The sequence below is a fragment of the Balaenoptera acutorostrata genome, chromosome 16 (assembly GCF_949987535.1).
Source record: "Balaenoptera acutorostrata chromosome 16, mBalAcu1.1, whole genome shotgun sequence".
NCBI lineage: Eukaryota > Metazoa > Chordata > Mammalia > Artiodactyla > Balaenopteridae > Balaenoptera > Balaenoptera acutorostrata.
In genome coordinates, this window is record NC_080079.1 from 29,018,197 (window position 1) to 29,038,239 (window position 20,043).

The 20,043-nt window shown below is 38.7% G+C and overlaps 1 protein-coding gene across 1 annotated transcript in view; it reads left to right on the forward strand.

Annotated features, from left to right (window-relative positions):
* LOC103017669 (cytochrome P450 2C23-like) overlaps window positions 1-20,043 on the forward strand; it is a 34,539-nt gene that overhangs the window by 13,510 nt on the left and 986 nt on the right. Inside the window, exons 3-8 of the mRNA XM_007187370.3 lie at window positions 423-572; window positions 1,192-1,352; window positions 1,861-2,037; window positions 13,177-13,318; window positions 14,297-14,484; window positions 18,171-18,312. Of these exons, the coding sequence (XP_007187432.2) occupies window positions 423-572; window positions 1,192-1,352; window positions 1,861-2,037; window positions 13,177-13,318; window positions 14,297-14,484; window positions 18,171-18,312 (960 nt within the window). The remainder of the gene's footprint in view (window positions 1-422; window positions 573-1,191; window positions 1,353-1,860; window positions 2,038-13,176; window positions 13,319-14,296; window positions 14,485-18,170; window positions 18,313-20,043) is intronic.

Consider the following 20,043-nt stretch of genomic DNA (forward strand, 5'->3'; position numbering starts at 1 on the left):
CCAGTTGCTTATCCTCTAATAGAGAAAATCACAGGTAGGATTAAACCACAAATTAGAGGGATATTAAGTGTAAAACAGACACTCAGGAAAGAGGTTTGTGAGAACACATGCCAGTCTTTACTATTTTTAACGAAACCAAGCAGAGGGCCCTTCCCACACTTGGGAATGTTCTCTCCCTGCCAATGATCCCGCCTCCTGACTCCATCACCCCTGCCCTCTGTTGACCAGAGCTTGGGTTTTATTTTCTTTGTGACAAATATTTCACCCAAACCAAAGAATATGTTGTGCTCTTCAAAGGCCAGTTGCTAAATCCCTGATAACGGGCACTGGCAACAGTGCAGGGTGGACACAAGAGATAAGCTTCAGGGAAAGTCGGACTCCATGATGCAAAATTCTTTCTTGCTCTTTGCTTCTTTTCCTAGGAATCTTTTTCAGTAATGGAAACAGGTGGAAACAAATGCGGCGCTTCTCCCTCATGACCCTGAGGAACTTTGGGATGGGGAAGAGGAGCCTCGAGGAGAGGGTCCAGGAGGAGGCCCAGTTTCTGGTGGAGGAGCTCAGGAAAACAGAGGGTGCGTTCCATTGACCATCCTTTAGGGACAAGGGGCTTCTACACACAGAGCTTCCCACCAAAGCTCCTCCTTTGGGAGGCACGCAATAGTCCACAATCTGCTCTATGAGTCAGGGCGTTGACTAGGAAAAAGGCCACAGGAAGAAAATGACCCAAAACTGTTACTTAGGACTCATGAATCCCTTTGTTTGGATTCATCTCCCAACTTCGGCACTTACTGGATGTGTAAATTTGGACAAGTTACTTAACTTCTCTAAAACGCAGTTTCCTCATGTGAAAAATGGGGCTAAAAACCAAACCTCAGAATGAGGGTTAAATAATACAGTTTGCAAAACATTTACACAGTATCCAGCATGTATAATACTCCGTAATATTACCTGTTGCTCTTACGACTATTACAGTATTCATTGAATAACATAATAATTAGTAGTAGTAGCATAGTATAATACTAGAGAGCATGTAGTACTAGTAGAAGATCCCTACATCCTAATCTGAAGAAATTTAGAGAAAATAAAATATAGGTATCAATATGAGCAAGAGGGAGGCCCTGTTCTTGAAGCCCTAATGCAGGCTGATGAAAATTCTAAATGTTAGAATTGTTTTTTTTTTTCTCACATCAGCTCAGCCCTTGGACCCTGTCTTCACCCTCTCCTGTGCTTCCTGCAATGTGATCTGCTCCGTCCTCTTCAACGAGCGTTTCCACTACAACAATAAGACGTTACTCTCCCTGTTGAGTTTGTTGAATAAAAATTTTAATCGAATAAACTCTCCCTGGAACCAGGTAAAGCCAAGTCTGCATCTGCCCTTGCGGTTGATCTCATGGGGGCACTGGGACCCCATAGGCAGGGTAAAGGGCTGCGAGCTCCCCCCCTGCCCCATGAGCATGTGCCAACAAGCACTGTCACCTTCCCTCCATGTGTGTCTTGTCGAGTGGATGAGTGCAGTGTCGCTTACCCCAGCACCTATGGAAGGCTGCCCTCTGCTTGCTTCTGTGAGTTGACTTCCACAAAAGAAGACATCACGTTCCCAGTTGCCTACGTTTCTTTTAAGGCCCCTACGCACATTCTCCCCATCTCTGACTCTGAGGTTGGCCAAGGTCGATTGAGCAAGGAGATGGGAAGGGGCTGCTCTCTCATGTACGTGATGGTCACCCTCCCTTCTCTTCGGCTCAGAAGCTGGAGGAAGAGATTCTCCCTAGCCAGACCCCACAGAGGGTTAGGTGCTCCACTTAGAAACACTGGTCTCTCTTCACAAACTGAATTGCTGATGTATTTTTTTTCTCATTTTAGATTTACAATCTATGGCCAAAACTCATAAAGCATCTCCCTGGAGAGCACAAAGCATTCTCAAAAAGGCTTAATGATATTAAATATTTTATTCTGGAAAAAGTGAAGGAGCATCAAAAGTCCCTGGATCATAATAACCCTCGAGACTACATTGACTGTTTCCTCAGCAAGATGGAGCAGGTACTGTATGTGACATCTTTCCCTGATACTATATTTTAGCAGTCCATGGAAATGCAGGAAAGCATAATCACACCATGTAGGTAATTCTTTTTTTTTTTTTTTTAATTTGGTTGTGCTGGGTCTTAGTTGCGGCAGGCAGGCTCCTTAGTTGTGGCATGTGAACTCTTAGTTGCAGCATGCATGTGGGATCTAGTTCCCTGACCAGGGATCGAACCCAGGCCCCCTGCATTGGAAGCGTGGAGTCTTAACCACTGCGCCACCAGGGAAGTCCCCATTTTGGTAATTCTTAATATTTTGATATCTTATGGCAATGGGGTACACTATTAACAATAACAGAAATTTAAAAATAGTCCAAAGCCCTCTTTTTCCTTTGTATTTCTATTTACTTCCTACACTTGGATATTAGCATTTAATGAAGTGTTCTCGATACATATTTACAATGAGCTACATATATATATATATGTATATATATATACATATATATATATATAAACATGCATATATATATATATGCATGTTTCTGAGCACATATTTATCTTGGGGTGGCTAAACACACATGCATCTTCTCTACACATTATTTACACATACATAGTCAGCCATTTTTGCCACAGTGCTTCCCAGGTAGCATGTCATAGACCAATACATTATAAAAACTGGATTGTGTTTTCCCATAGAACAATCTTGTTATTTGAAACTGGTGACAGATAAAGGGTTCTAAAACAAATACATTATACGTTAACCATGGATGGTATTAAACATATTGAACAACAAGTATCACACAGCCACCAACCCTCAGAACATCACTGACATAAAATACCAGCATGAGTGTCCATGAGAACATCAGTAGAAAAACAGTCAAGACTGTGACAAACAATAGATTGTAAAAAAGATATTTAAATGTATATACACATATAACAGCTTAAAATCTGAAAATAATTCTTTGAGCCCTATAAAATTAACCTCATTTATGCCAAATTTCCCCAGATATATATAAACAAAAGAAAAACACCACTCAAGTATATCATAAATGTGCAAGTTATAGCAAACAATTAATAATAACTTGTTTAGTCTTCTTAATCTCTAGGAGGGCTGATTTGGAAAGCTTGATTTCCTTAGAAAACATGTTGAAGGAAGGCATGTTGATGCCCTTTTTTCTTCTCAGAAATTTCCCTGGGGTCAGTAGAGTCATTCAAGCTCATTCCACTTATCAACAATGTACATCAAAATAGCCTCTTCATTCTGATGGAAAAGTTTGTTGTTGGCTCTCAGAGGACTAGATGTTTGTCTGGAAAAGAGAAAAAAAAAAATAGCCAGGTTATAAATTCAATCATTTAAAGATTTTATTTAACACCAACTCTGTATCAGTCATGGTGCTTGGTAAAGGGAATAAAATGATGAATCAGATACTACCCTGTAATTTTCTTTCATAGCACTTATCATAGTTTAACAAAGTATTTATTTAATTTACCTCTACATTCTCCACTACACTGTATACTACAAAGGGCTGCAGTATTGTCGATTTTTCACGCTTTGTATCACCAGCAACTAGCACAATGCCTAAAATATTGTAGATAAACATAAATATTTATTGAAATAATTAATTAATTAATTAACAAAGATACAGTCCTTGACTTAATGGAGCTTACAGTCTAGTGCAAAGATCATCAAAACAAACAGTAACAATGAAGTGCTAATAGGGGAAGTACAAGATTGTTATGGGAGAATGTGGCAGGAACACTAATGCTAGTCTAATTCGAGTCAGGAAGGGACTTCTAAACCAAGGCCCAGTGGATACATCCCTGCTCACGTAGGTGAACAATTGAGCTGAGAGCTGAAAGGTGAGTAGGGATTATCTGCATAAAAGTAGCAAAGAAAAATATACCAAGCAGAGGAACAAGATGTGCAAAGGCCCTGAGGCAGAGGGAAGCTTGGGGATATGAGGGGTAGACAGAAAGTCAGTGTGGCTGGAAGGGAGGGAGCAGGAGAGAGTGGTGGGAGAGAAGCTGAAACAGCAAGAGGTCAGCAGGCAGACCATTCATGCAGAGCCTGGCAGGACACATTAATTAGTTTAGCTTTTACCCTAATATCAGTGAAAATCATTTGCAGGGTCTAAGCACTGTGTAAAGGATGACCATATTTGTGATGTGGAGAACAGATTGTAGGGGTCAACAGTGGATGCAAGGAGAACAGCTAGGAGTTGTTTCAGGGTAAATTTCCTGGTAGCAGAACCTAAAATAGGGATTTGTGTGGAAGTGGTTTATTAAGGGAGTGCTATCAGGAGAAACTTCTATGTATGTGAATGAGAGAAACAGGATAAGGAAGGGGAAAAATTAAAAATAGATGTGGTTTCAAGTGAAGCCTAGTCTCTACCTGATCCTACAGGGGGCTCTAGAGTATAAATTGCACTGCAGAGTTTGTCCTTCCCTGGGGCAATGGAGCTGGGCTTTTGTACTCTTGCACCTATCAGTCATTGGTCACAGGCAGCCCCATGATGGTGGTCTGGGAGACTGATTCCCTCCCAGGCTTCTCTTGTCATTGTGGGTCCAGTGTCCAAGGGACTCCAGAGAAAGTTGCAGGTGTGAGCCAAAGCAGCTGTGAGGTAGGTTATCAGAACCAGTAAAAGGGATCTCAGCAGGGCACCAATAGCATTTTCTATACGCGATGATTGCACTGGCCCAAGGCAAAGAAGATGGCCAAGGGTACTGGTGGTGGAAATGAAGAGATGTGGATAGATTTGAGATACTTTTAGGAGGTAAAATTAACAGTCTTGGTGGTGAGTTGGGAAATGCAAGAGATGAGGAACTGTGTTCCTGGCTTGCCTAACTGGATGGAAGCTGGGGCCATTCACCAATACAGGAAACACTGGAAAGGGACAGTTGTTAGCATACATACCAAAGCCTTGAGATCCTCTGAAAGAGTCTAGAGGAAGGAACAAAAGAAAGTTGATACGCCAACGTCTGGATTTCAACCATTCCTTCCTCTCCTCCCCTCCACATCTATTTTTCCTTTAAGATAACTATCAACAGAAAATGGATAAAAAACTTCTGAAGCATTTCTGCTTTCCTGTAAATTTTGTTGCATTATGTTTTAATCTCTAAACCTTACTACATAACAGATATGGGTGTGTTAAAAATTAAACAAAATGGTGGAGTTCACCAATGGTGGAGTTCTACTTAGCTAAATTACAGAGTTAGAACATAAATAGAGAGTTAGAACATAAATAGAAGATATGTTGATATTTCCATTTTCTCCCTCACTCTCTTCCCAAGCAAAGATTTTTCAAAACCTACTGGACTTTCTGTTGTGAGGGAGTTATTTAAAATGCTCAGTATTCCAGATCAAGGCAGTAAGAACTATAGGTAGGAAGTGGCAACGTGCCTAAAAACTTGGACATCCATATGCAGAAATCATCCCATTTTGAAATGAACAGGAAAGACATGGTATAAAGAAACTGAGTTAAGAAAAACTTGATACAGAGCTTTAAAAGTAAAGCTAATAGTTAAAAGAAGTACTCTAATACTTTTCTTAAATTTAAAAACAGTGGTATTAGAAGCCCACCAAAAATTAATCAGCAATGAAAATAATTTAATTATAGTGAAAAATAGAGATTTTATTAGCTTAACTAGTTTATATATATTAAACAATAATTTATTCAACAAATTCTTAGTGCCAGCTATTGTGCCAAGGGTTGGGGATACATCAACAAAGAAGATTTAATCCCTATTATTTTTAGTATAGTAATTGTAAAATAGAAAGCTCAGAGATTGGTTCAAGATGGCAGAGTAGAAGGATATGCACTCACTCCCTCTTGTGAGAGCACTGGAATCACAACTAACTGCTGAACAATCATCAACAGGGAGACACTGGGACTCACCAAAAAAGATACCCCACATCCAAACACAAAGGAGAAGCCACAATGAGATGGTAGGAGGGGCGCAAGCACAATAAAATCAAATCCCATAACCACTGCATGGGTGACTCACAAACTGGAACAATTATACCACAGAAGTCCACCCACTGGGACTTCCCCGGTGGCACAGTCGTTAAGAATCCACCTGCCAATGCAGGGATCACGGGTTCGATCCCTGGTCCGGGAAGATCACACATGCTGTGGAGCAACTAAGCCCATGCATCACAACTGCTGAGCCCGCATGCTGCAACTACTGAAACCTGTGTGCCTAGAGCCCGTGCTCTGCAACAAGAGAAGCCACCACAATGAGAAGCCCATGCACCACAATGAAGAGTAGCCCCCACTTACTGCAACTAGAGAAAGCCCGCGCAACAACGAAGACCCAACACAGCCCAAAATAAATAAATTAAAAAACAAAAAACAAATTCTTTAAAAAAAATTAAAAAAAAAAAAGAAGTCCACCCACTGGAGTGAAGGTTCTGAGCCCCAAGTCAGGCTTCCCAACCTGGGGGTCCGGCAACGGGAGGAGGAATTCCCAGAGAATCAGACTTTGAAGTCTAGCAGGACTTGATTGCAGGACTTCAACAGGACTGGGGGAAACAGAGACTCCACTCTTGGAGGGCACACACAAAGTAGTGTGCACATCAGGACCCAGGGGGAAGGAGCAGTGACCCATACATAGAAGACTGAACTAGACCTACCTGCTAGTGTTGGAGGGTCTCCTATGGGGGGTGGGGTGGGTGGCTGTGTCTCACCGTGAGGACAAGGACACTGGCAGCAAAAGTTCTGGGAAGTACTCCTTGGCATGAGCCCTCCTGGAGTCCACCAACAGCCCCACCAAAGAGCTTGTAGCCTCCAGTGCTGGGTCACCTAAGGCCAAACAACCAACAGGGAGGGAACTCAGCCCCATCCATCAGCAGATAGCAGATTAAAGTTTTACTGAGCTTCTGCCCACCAGAGCAACACCCAGCTCTACCCACCACCAGTCCCTCCCATTAGGTAGTTTGCACAAGCCTCTTAGATAGCCTCATCCCCCAGAGGGTAGACAGCAGAAGCAAGAAGAGCTACAATCCTGCAGCCTGTGGAATGAAAACCACATTCACAGAAAGACAGACAAAATGAAAAGGCAGAGGACCATGTACCAGATGAAGGAACAAGATAAAACCCCAGAAAAAAAACTAAATGAAGTGGAGATAGGCAACCTTCCAGAAAAAGAATTCAGAATAATGATAGTGAAGATGATCCAGGACCTTGGAAAAGGAATGGAGGCAAAGATTGAGAAGATGCAAGAAATGTTTAACAAAGACCTAGAAGAATTAAAGAACACACACCTAGAAGAATTAAAGAACAAACAAACACAGATGAACAATACAATAACTGAAAAGAAAAATACACTAGAAGGAATCAATAGCAGAATAACTGAGGCAGAAGAACGGATAAGTGGCCTGGAAGACAGAATGGTGGAGTTCACTGCTGTGGAACAGAATAAAGAAAAAAGAATGAAAAGAAATGAAGACAGCTAACAGACCTCTGGGACAACATTAAATGCAACAACATTCACATTATGAAGGTCCCAGAAGGAGAAGAGAGAGGGAAAGGACCTGAGAAAATATTTGAAGAGATTATAGTCGAAAACTTCACTAACATGGGAAAGGAAATAGCCTCCCAAGTCCAGGAAGCACAGAGAGTCCCATACAGGATAAACCCAAGGAGAAACACACTGAGACATATAGTAATCAAATTGACAAAAATTAAAGACAAAGAAAAATTATTAAAAGCAACAAGGGAAAAATGACAAATAACATATAAGGGAACTCCCATAAGGTTAACAGCTGATTTCTCAGCAGAAACTCTACAAGCCAAAAGGGAGTGGCATGATATATTTAAAGTGATGAAAGGGAAGAACCTACAACCAAGATTACTCTACCCAGCAAGGATCTCATTCAGATTCAACGGAGAAATCAAAAGCTTTACAGACAAGCAAAAGCTAAGAGAATTCAGCACCACCAAACCAACTCTACAACAAATGCTAAAGGAACTTCTCTAAGTGGGAAACACAAGAGAAGAAAAGGACCTACAAAAACAAACCCAAAACAATTAAGAAAATGGTAATAGGAACATACATATCGATAATTACCTTAATGAATGGATTAAATGCTGAATTAAATGTGAATGGATTAAATGCTCCAACCAAATGACACAGGCTCACTGAATGGATGCAAAACCAAAACCCATATATATGCTGTCTACAAGAGACCCACTTCAGACTTAGGGACACATGCAGAAGGAAAGTGAGGGGATGGAAAAAGATATTCCATGCAAATGGAAACCAAAAGAAAGCTGGAGTGGCAATACTCATATCAGATAAAATAGACTTTAAAATAAAGAATGTTACAAGAGACAAGCAAGGACACCACATAATGATCAAGGGATCAATCCAAGAAGAAGATATAACAATTATAAATATATATGCACCCAACATAGGAGCACCTCAATACATAAGGCAAATGCTAATCGCTATAAAAGAGGAAATTGACAGTAACATAATAATAGTGGGGGACTTTAACACCTCACTTACACCAATGGACAGATCATCCAGACAGAAAATTAATAAGGAAACAGAAGCTTTAAATGAAACAATAGACCAGATAGATTTAATTGATATTTATAGAACATTCCACCCAAAAGTGGCAGAATACACCTTCTTCTCAAGTGCACATGGAACATTCTCCAGGATAGATCACATTGTAGGTCACAAATCAAGCCTTGGAAAATTTAAGAAAATGGAAATCGTATCAAGCATCTTTTCTAACAACAACGCTATGAGATTGGAAATCAATTACGGAAAAAAACTGTATAAAACACACGTACATGGAGGCTAAACAGTGGGCTACTAAATAACCAAGAGATCACTAAAGAAATCAAAGAGGAAATCAAAAAATAGCTAGAGACAAATGACAACAAACCATGACAATCCAAAACCTATGAGATGCAGCAAAAGCAGTTCTAAGAGGGAAGTTTAGAGCAATACAATCCTACCTCAAGAAACAAGAAAAATCTCAAGTAAACAATCTAACCTTACACCTAAAGGAACTACAGAAACAAGAACAAACAAAACCCAATGTTAGTAGAAGGAAAGAAATCATAACGATCAGAGCAGAAATAAATGAAATAGAAACAAAGAAAACAATAGCAAAGATCAATAAAACTAAAAGCTGGTTGTCTGAGAAGATAAACAAAATTGATAAACCCTTAGCCAGACTCATCAAGAAAAAGAGGGAGAGGACTCAAATCAATAAAATTAGAAATGAAAAAGAAGTTACAATGGACACTACAGAAATACAAAGCATCCTAAGAGACTACTACAAGCAACTCTATGCCAATAAAATGAGCAACCTGGAAGAAAGGGACAAATTCTTAGAAAGGTATAACCTTCCAAGACTGAACCAGGAAGAAATAGAAAATATGAACAGACCCATCACAAGTAATGAAATTGAAACTGTGATTTAAAATCTTCCAACAAACAAAAGTCCAGGACCAGATGGCTTCACAGGTGAATTCTATCAAACATTTAGGGAAGAGCTAACACCCATCCTTCTCAAACTCTTCCAAAATATTGCAGAGGAAGGAACACTCCCAAACTCATTCTATGAGGCCACCATCACCCTGATACCAAAACCAGACAAAGATACTCCAAAAAAAGAAAATTACAGGCCAATATCACTGATGAATATAGATGCAAAATTCCTCCACAAAATACTAGCAAACAGAATCCAACAACACATTAAAAGGATCGTAAAAGGATCAAGTGGGATTTATCCCAGGGATGCAAGAATTCTTCAATATATGCAAATCAATCAATGTGATACACCATATTAACAAATTGAAGAATAAAAGCCATATGATCATCTCAATAGATGCAGAAAAAGATTTTGACAAAATTCAACACCCATTTATGATAAAAACTCTCCAGAAAGTGGGCATAGAGGGAGCCTACCTCAACATAATAAAGGCCTCATACGACAAACCCACAGCAAACATCATTCTCCATGGGGAAAAACTGAAAGCATTTCCTCTAAGATCAGGAACAAGACAAGGATGTCCATTCCCGCCACTATTATTCAACATAGTTTTGGAAGTCCTAGCCACGGCAATCAGAGAAGAAAAAGAAATAAAAGGAATCCAAATAGGAAAAGAAGAAGTAAAACTGTCACTGTTTGCAGACGACATGATAGTATACGTAGAGAATCCTAAAGATGCCACCAGAAAACTACTAGAGCTAATCAGTGAATCTGGTAAAGTTGCAGGATACAAAATTAATGTACAGAAATCTCTTGCATTCCTATACACTAATGATGAAAAATCTGGAAGAGAAATTAAGGAAACACTCCCATTTACCATTGCAACAAAAAGAATACAATACCTAAGAATAAACCTACCTAGGGAGACAAAAGACCTGTACGCAGAAAACTATAAGACACTGATGAAAGAAATCAAAGATGACACAAACAGATGGAGAGACATACCATGTTCTTGGATTGGAAGAATCAATATTGTGAAAATGACTATACTACCCAAAGCAATCTACAGATTCAATGCAGTCCCTATCAAATTACCAATGGCATTTTTTACAGAACTAGAACCAAAAAAATCTTAAAATTTGTATGGAGACACAAAAACCCTGAATAGCCAAAGCAATCTTGAGGGGAAAAAAATGGAGCTGGAGGAATCAGGCTCCCTGAGTTCAGACTGTTCTACAAAGCTACAGTAATCAAGACAATATGGTACTGGCACAAAAACAGAAATATAGATCAATGGAATAGGATAGAAAGCCTAGAGAAAAATCCACGCACCTATGGTCAACTAATCTATGACACAGCAGGCAAGGATATACAATGGAGAAAAGACAGTCTCTTCAATAAGTGGTGCTGGGAAAACTGGACAGCTACATGTAAAAGAATGAAATTAGAACACTTCCTAACACCATACACAAAAATAAACTGAAAACGGATTAACGATCTAAATGTAAGACCAGACACTATAAAACCCTTAGAGGAAAACGTAGGAAGAACACTCTTTGACATAAATTACAGCAAGATCTTTTTTTGACCCACCTTCTAGAGTAATGGAAAGGAAAACAAAAATAAACAAATGGGATCTAATGAAACTTAAAAGCTTTTGCACAGCAAAGGAAACTATAAACAGCCCTCAGACAGCCCTCAGAATGGGAGAAGATATTTGCAAATGAATCAACAGACAAAGGATTAATCTCCAAAATATATAAACAGCTCATGCAGCTCAATATTAAAAAAAAAACAACCCAATCCAAAAATGGGCAGAAGACCTAAATAGACATTTCTCCAAAGAAGACATACAGATGGCCAAGAAGCACATGAAAACCTGCTCAGCATCACTAATTATTAGAGAAATGCAAATCAAAACTACAATGAGGTATCTCACCTCACACCAGTTAGAATGGGCATCATCAGAAAATCTACAAACAACGAACGCTGGAGAGGGTGTGGAGAAAAGGGAACCCTCTTGCACTGTTGGTGGGAATATAAATTGATACAGCCACTGTGGAGAACAGTATGGAGGTTCCTTAAAAAACTGAAAATAGAACTACCATATGACCCAGCAATCCCATTCCTGGGCATATACCCAGAGGAAACCATAATTCAAAAAGACACATGCACCCCAGTGTTCATTGCAGCACTATTTACAATAGCCAGTCATGGAAGCAACCTAAATGCCCATTGACTGGCGAATGGATAAAGAAGATGTGGTACATATATACAATGGAATATTACTCAGCCATAAAAAGGAATGAAATTGGGTCATTTGTAGAGACGTGGATTGATCTAGAGACTATCATCCAGAGTGAAGTAAATCAGAAAGGGAAAAAACAAATATCGTATATTAACGTGTATATGTGGAATCTAGAAAAATGGTACAGATGAGCTGGTTTGCAAGGCAGAAATAGAGACACAGATGTAGAGAACAAACGTATGGACACCAAGGGGGGAAAGTCGGGGGTGGTGGTGGTGGTGGTGGTGGGATGAACTGGGAGATTGGGATTGACATATATACACTAATATGTATAAAATGGATAACTAATAAGAACCTGCTGTATAAAAAAATAAATAAAATTCTAAAATTCAAAAAAAAGAAAAAGAAAAAAATTGGAGAATATATGCCAAAATATTGTCAATGTTTATTACTTAAATGATAGGATTAATTTTCTTCTAGTTCCCCTGTATTTTCTAAATTTTTGACAATGTTCATGTATTTGTACACATATAATGCATTCCTGTATGTAACACTACAATGTATTTGTATTTCTATGATGTATATGTATTACTTTTGCAAAGTAAATGTAGATATATGAAAAAATAAAAATAAAAATATATTTTTGATTTAAACATTAGAAGGGTGCAAAAAAAAAAAAAAAAAAAGAAAGCTCACTCACTGTTTTTAAGCCCTGGATCAGTTTATTTTCTAAAGACTTTGTAGATTCCATGCAAAAAATTATAAGTCAAAATGTCCTATATGTACAAGTACAATCTTCATAGTAGAAATGCCAATAATGGGGGTGGGTGGGAGGGAGGCTTAAGAGGGAGGGGATATATGTATACATATAGCTGATTTACTTTGTTGTACAGCAGAAACTAACACAACATTGTAAAGCAATTATACTCCAATTAAAAAAAAAAGAAATGCCATTAATAATGATGAGTGTCATATGTGAGAGTGTGGGGCTGCTAATACCTATGTCTTTGTAAGTGAAGGAAACAGACCAGTCCCAAACCAGTGATTTCTCTACATTGTGCTCACATGGAGCTTATCATCTAGTCTTTTTCGTTAAATATAGTAAAAGAAGATACCATTCTTTGAGTATTTGTATATATGAAGAATTTTTCCAAGATCTTCCACCGATTAATTCTTTTAATCTTTATAATAACCCTATGGGGTATGTTCTATTTTTTACCCTAATTTCACAGATGATGAAATTGAGTAAAAAGGTAAAGTAACTTGCCAAGTGCACACATCTGTTCATTGACCAACCCGGGATTTGAACCAGAAGTTTCGATTCCATGACGGATTTTTTTATCTACCACCCTACCGTGCACAAAATGAAGCCTATTGCTAGGATGGGGTGTGATCATAGAACTCTGGTAAGCCACTGCCTTCTTTTTAACTCATGTGACCATTAACTGTACCATCTACAGGAGAAACAGAACCCAGAGTCTGAATTTCACTTGGAGAACTTGGCAACCTGTGGATCAAATCTGTTTTCAGCAGGAATAGAGACAACCAGTATCACTCTGAGCTATGGGCTCCTGCTCCTAATGAAATACCCTGAGGTTCAAGGTACAGCAAATATCCTAAGTATTTATGTAGGATAAAATATGAGCTTCTGGCGCTGGTGAGGGTGGGAAGATACTACTGGCAGTGACGACTTCTCTTTCTTTGGACTGCCTTGTAGAACATCATGCAAAGGGTCATCCATGTGGTTTGATTTTATAGATCAGAATTATATCAAATGATGCTGATAAGAAAGAGAGAACTTTACGAACCCAAAGACTTTCATTTAAGTTTAAACACAGAGGAGCTTCTGAATCCCAACTCTTCCATATGTGGTGCAATGCTGAAGAGTGAGCCTTATTTAGATGAGGGATGCATGGATTCCCATGGTGGATTCTCATTCTCGGCCTGCCCATACCTGCCTGTGTGACCTCAAACAAGTTAGTTCACCTCACAGGCCTGTGTTTTTCCATCTTGAAAATGGATCAGACTCCCCAAAGGGAATTTTTAGCTCCAATGTAATTTAAAATTAAAAAATGAAATTGTAGTAGCGTGATTTTCTCAAGCACGTTCTCAGAGCACAGGTCTTAGAAAGCCAGTGTTTATACTGCTTAACAAAATGGTGTTCGCCATTCTCACAAAATGTGTAGGAGACTGGATGAGGCTGACAAGGCAGTTGCTCCTACTAGAGTGAGGATTAAACATTTCCTCTCTACAGCTGCTTTGCCAGGAATCTGGGGTAAACCTTAATCCCTGCCACAGATGTCATCTCCTCACCTGTACAGGAGGACAAACCAATTCAGGCAGGAGGCCAAGGACATAGCTGATGCAGCTTTTATGTTTCCTGCAGCAAAATCTCTGGTCTTTTAGACCAGAAAATAGAAAATAGAAATTCCATTGAGGAGCAGACCCGTGGGCTGTTTAACAACATGTCTTTGACCTTGGGAGCCTTTTCTAGGCCACTTTCTATTATACATCGTAAGCATTTCCAGGTGTCCAGGGGACACATCTCTTGAGTAGCATTCATGATTCATGTCTTTGCAGCCAAAGTTCATGAAGAAATTGACCGTGTAATTGGATGCAACCAAAGCCCCTGCATGAAGGACAAGATAAAGCTGCCCTATACAGAGGCCGTGCTTCATGAGATACAAAGATACATCACCCTCCTTCCTTCTAACATGCCCCGTACTGTGGTCCGGGACACGAAATTCAGACAGTACTTCATCCCTAAGGTTAGAGGTGTCTGGGAAAGCTGGCTGGGATAGAAGGGGCAGCATGATACCTCAGTGGGGCCTGTTAGAGACATCTCAGTTCTGTTTCAGGAAGAGAGGCAATTGAGAGACATGGAAAGAACACAAGGTCAGAGTCACATGGCCTGGGTTTGAAATCTGTCATTGCCATGCAGTGCACCCTCAGGCCATTCTGTCACCTCTGTGGTCCTGTCTCTGCCTTCCTGGAATGGGGAAGCTGACCTGGGGCTCCCAAGGCCCCTCACACTCTCACGTAGAATGTATTGAGGGAGAAGTGATTTGCATTAATGCGAATCTTGTGGGAACAGAAACCTGATTTTCCATGATGGATTTTAAAAAGGGGGAAGAGATGGAAAATGTATATGCAGCTCTAAAGTAATCAAGTCAAATGTCAACTTTCTTTAACCCGAATTCTTTCCTCTGAAGACCTCATATACCAAGACATTTGGGATATTGCTGCCCATGACAGTTAACAATTAACAAAAGAGTAGTCAGTCTTCTGTAGTCAGTCTTCTGTAGTGATTAAGGGGTTGGGTTTTACATTTAATCCATTCAAGGGTATAGAAGAGGAAGAAAAGGTGACAGAATACTGCAAAACTGAAACAGCCCCCAACCTTACTGCCAAATGTCAATGCAAAAGTCTATTAACACATACGTCTAGCATCACATTAAAAATACTACATCACCAGCAAGTGAAGGTAATCAGGAACACAGGAATTGTCTAACACCAGAAAATCTGGTTTAATAAAATTCACCATATAAATAGAATTTAGAGAAAAATCACATGATAATCACATTTGTACAGAAAATGCTTTTGATAATATTAAAGAGTTTAACCCTTAAAAAAATAGGAATCGATAAATACCTCATTAGCCACGGAAAACATATTTCCCAAATCATGCTTTTTGACTAAAAGCATGCCTATTAATATCAAGAATAAGACAAGGCTATCCACCATTACCAGTATTTAACTAGAATTAGAAAAAGGTAATGAGATAAAACATTTAAGAGCTGGCGTCAATTTGTAGGTGACATAACTGTACCTGGAAAACTCAAGAAAATTAACTTAAGTACCACTGCAAAAATAGAATTTTCCAGTGGTTGGGTACAAATTTATTATTTAAAAAATCAATTTCTACCCTATATAAAATAAAAGCTATGTTTTAAAAACATAATGAATAAAAGCTTTTTATTGATAAAAACGAGGATAAAATACTTAGGAATATACTTGATAAGAGATTTGCAAGATTTATACAAAAAAAAAAAAAACCCCTTAAAATGTTAATGAAAGATATACAAGTTTTGAATAAATTAGAAGACTTATTCTGTGTTCAGGTAGGAAGATAGTAGTTACCCTGAAATTAATCTATGCATTTATGAGATCTCAATGAAAATATAAACTAGATACTTTTTTGGAACTAAACTAACAGATCTCAAATTTGATATGGGAAATTAAAAAATAAAGAAGAGTCAGGGACAGGTCCTACCAAATATTAAAACATAATATAAGGTCACAGTTATTAAAGCACTATAATACAGCTTCTTGAGTCGACAGATCAATCAAATAAAGTCTAGAAATAAATGTAATTATACATGGAAACTTAGTATATGATAAAGGTGGCTTTTTCCTTGTAATCTAGAGGAAAAATATTGATTATTCAGTTGTAGAACTCCCAGGGGAGTTGGAAAAAAAAGAATAAGAAATCCCTACCTCAAACTTTCATATAAAATAAATTTCATATGAAAATTTATTCTTGGTGGCTCAAATATATACACATAGAATATTAAACTATAAAAGTGCTAAGGATAAAAGCAATAATTTTTTTTGAGAATTTCAGAGTGAAGAAAGACTTTCTAACATTGACCAAAGAAAAGAGGAATAAGAGGGCTATACATTTAAAAATGGATAAATTTGGTTACATGCAAATAAGAAAAATCTACGTAAGAAAAAGAAACAAGTCAAAAGACAATTGACAAATTGAGACAAAATGTTTCATAGTTCATAAGAACAAAGAATGAATTGCTGAAAAATAAAATGAACTCCTACAGTCAGCATGAAAAAACCCCAGAACCAACAGATAAAATGCATGGGAGACAAAATTTAAATTTGAGTGAAAGTAATTACAAATGGTTTTTAAATATGTGAAAATATACTTACACAATAAAATATATTGAAAATAAAAATGATAAAGAAACATGTTTTCACTTGTCACAATATGTTGGCAAGATATAAAAAAAACATATGTTTTTGCTAGTAGTATAAATTGGTGTAACTTCCATGGAAGGCATCATTGCAATTTCTATGAAAATTCAAAATGTGCATAGAAATTTGAAAAGCAGTTCCACTACTAGGAATTTATCCTTTGTATATATTTCCCCCAAAATAATATTCATTGCAGCAATATTGGTGCTGAATATTCATTTAAAAAGAACTTAAAATTATTATTATTATTATTATTATTTTTGGCCACGCTGCATGGCTTACAGGATCTTAGATCCCCGACCAGGGATCGAAACTGGCCCCTGCCAGTGAAAGCACCAAGTCCTAACCACTGGACCGCCAGGGAATTCCCTAAAAATTATTTATGTAAAGTAGAATACTAAGCAAGCTACAGAACCCTACAGGATGCTACTATTTGTGGAAAAAGTAGGAAATAGGTGTGCACCTTTTTTTTTATAATCCTTATGATATATCATAAAGGATATATCAAACACTGGTAACAGTGATTACATTAAGAAGGAAACCAGGGGACTTGAGAATAGGAAAGAGACTTATTTTCACTTTGAACCCTTTCGTACTTTTTTTGTGTGTGTGTACTTTATACCATGTGCATGTATTACCTACTCCAAAACTTGTGAAATAATGTTTCAGGAAATACAAAATGAAGTAAAAATGGGAAGAGGAGGCTTTCATTTAAACAGGGGTGCTTTATGACCCATAGATAGATGGGTCAAATTCTAACCATGCCACTTGCTAAAAGTATAACCTCAAGTAAGTTATTTCTTCTCTCTGAATCTCAATTTCTGCATTTATACAATGTGAAACAAACAAACAAACAAACAAAAAGAGCCTACTGGATATGGTTGAAGTGAGAATTAAATTTATAAACTACTAAACACAATGTCAGGTAAATGTGAAGCGTTCCGTATCAATGGTCGTTATTATTTTGTCATTTAAATCTTACAAAATCTAATGGGGCAAAGAGGAAAGCCTATTGTTGTTACCCCACCCCGTTTTACAAGTGAGGGAAGTGGGGTTTGACCCAATAGATTTTATAGATTACAAGTTTCCATCTCTCATTTTCTTCCATTCACACTTGAATTCAGAAAGAAAAAAATAATGAAATGTGAGCTCTTTCAATTTGAGGCAACAATTCCAGTAAAGCGCATGTCTAGACAATATGGGTTGCAAACCTTAGCTTTTTAACAATTGATTATTGCACTTTGACCATAACAGTGCTCTTCCCACAGAGAACCATCTTACTACTTGATAAAAGATATTGTATGATAATGTGTGTAAAAGAGCCATCACACGAGACAGTCCTCTCCAGGCAAACTTAAGAGTGCTCGATCCTATTTAGTCCACTGTGATTAAAAGTGTTAGACTTTTTATGAACCAAAGGTAAGCATGATAATGTGCCACTCCACTCTCCATTTCTTGGTTCCAGGGCGCTACTGTATTGCCATTACTGTCTTCGGTCCTGTATGATTGCAAGGAATTTCCCAACCCAGAGAAGTTTGACCCAGGTCACTTTTTGGATAAAAATGGCAGCGTCAGGAAAACAGAATACTTCGTGCCTTTTTCCATGGGTAAATACAAATACACCCCATCCAAACCGTACACATGCACCTTTTGGATAACTTTTAGCTTTACTGAATATGGCATAACTAAGTAATCCATTGATGATAGCAAAGTCAATCAAATCAATCTGTTATAAACCCCCAAATCGGGATGGATCCATTTACGTCTGTATACCAGTAGGATCAGGTAAGTCTTCCAGGGACTCTTTTGTTGTTTGGTGATTGAGTACAATGCTAGTTTTTAAAGAAACCAAGGCAAATCAATTTAATTCAGATGTCACACATTATCAGATAACAAAGGGACCTCCTTTTACAAACTCTTGCCTGTTGATCTCCCTTTCATAATATGACTTTTTCAAAACAAAATGTTCAAGTTTCTCTCTTCTTATACAATTATTAACCATTATTAATTTTCTGATTCTTAGAGAGGCCATCAGAGACGCCTTGGCCACTTCATCCTCTTTCTTCCCCTCTGAAGTCCGGAGCCCCACATACCCTTGCCTCTTTGCAAGCGCTGGTTGGCTCCCAGTTGCTAGTTCTCATAAAGTCATAAAGACAACTTAGGATTTCTCAGCACCCATTCTTTTTCTTTGTTACCCTAGTCAATCATTTGATTAGTATTTTCAAAAATAACAGTATATTTTATTTTTTTTATTTTTTATTTTTTTTAATTTTTAATTTTTATTTTTTTAATGCTATTCTTGTCTGCTTACATTATTTTTATGTATGTATGTATGTATGTATGTATGTATGTATGTATGGCTGTGTTGGGTCTTCGTTTCTGTGTGAGGGCTTTCTCTAGTTGTGGCAAGCGGGGGCCACTCTTCATCGCGGTGCGCGGGCCTCTCACTATCGCGGCTTCTCGTTGCCGAGCACAGGCTCCAGACGCGCAGGCTCAGTAATTGTGGCTCACGGGCCGAGTTGCTCCGCGGCATGTGGGATCCTCCCAGACCAGGGCTCGAACCCGTGTGCCCTGCATTGACAGGCAGACTCTCAACCACTGCGCCACCAGGGAAGCCCTATTTTATTTTTAATTACAGTGATAGTAAGTGTTCAGTATAAAAGATGGAAAATGCAGAAGAGCAAAAAAAAAAAGAGAACGGAGGGACTTCCCTGGTGGTGCAGTGGTTGGGAGTCCACCTGCCAATGCGGGAGACTCGGGTTCCGGCCCTGGCCCGGGGGCTCCCGCATGCCAAGGAGCGGCTGAGCCCGTGCGCCACGGCTGCTGGGCCTGCGCTCTGGAGCCCTTGGGCCGTGGCTGCTGAGCCCGCTCCTGGGGCCAGAGCTCCGTGACGCGAGGGGCCGCTGCGGTGCGGGCCCGCGCACCGACGCGAGGAGTGGCCCCTGCTCTCCGCAGCCTGGTGGGGGTGGGGGGGCGCGAGCAGCCGCGAGGACCCAGCGCAGCCATAAATAGATGGATGAGTGGTTGGGTGGATTTGTAAAAAGGAAAAAAAAAGAAAAAAGAAAAAGGAAAATCATTTGCAATTTCAGCTATAGCCTGAATTTCAGATTCAGGCTATAATCGCTGTTAATATTTTGCTATATATACTTCACACAGTTGTCTAGATATACATAATAAATGTATATTTTATTTTAAAAAATCAGGCTCATTCTGTACAATCTATTTGATAACCTGCTTTTGCTTAGTGTGTTGTGATATAAGACAGTATTAAATAATCTTCCGTACAAACATGTTTAGGTTGTGTTGCATGATAGATGCACAAGGATTTATTTAATTAA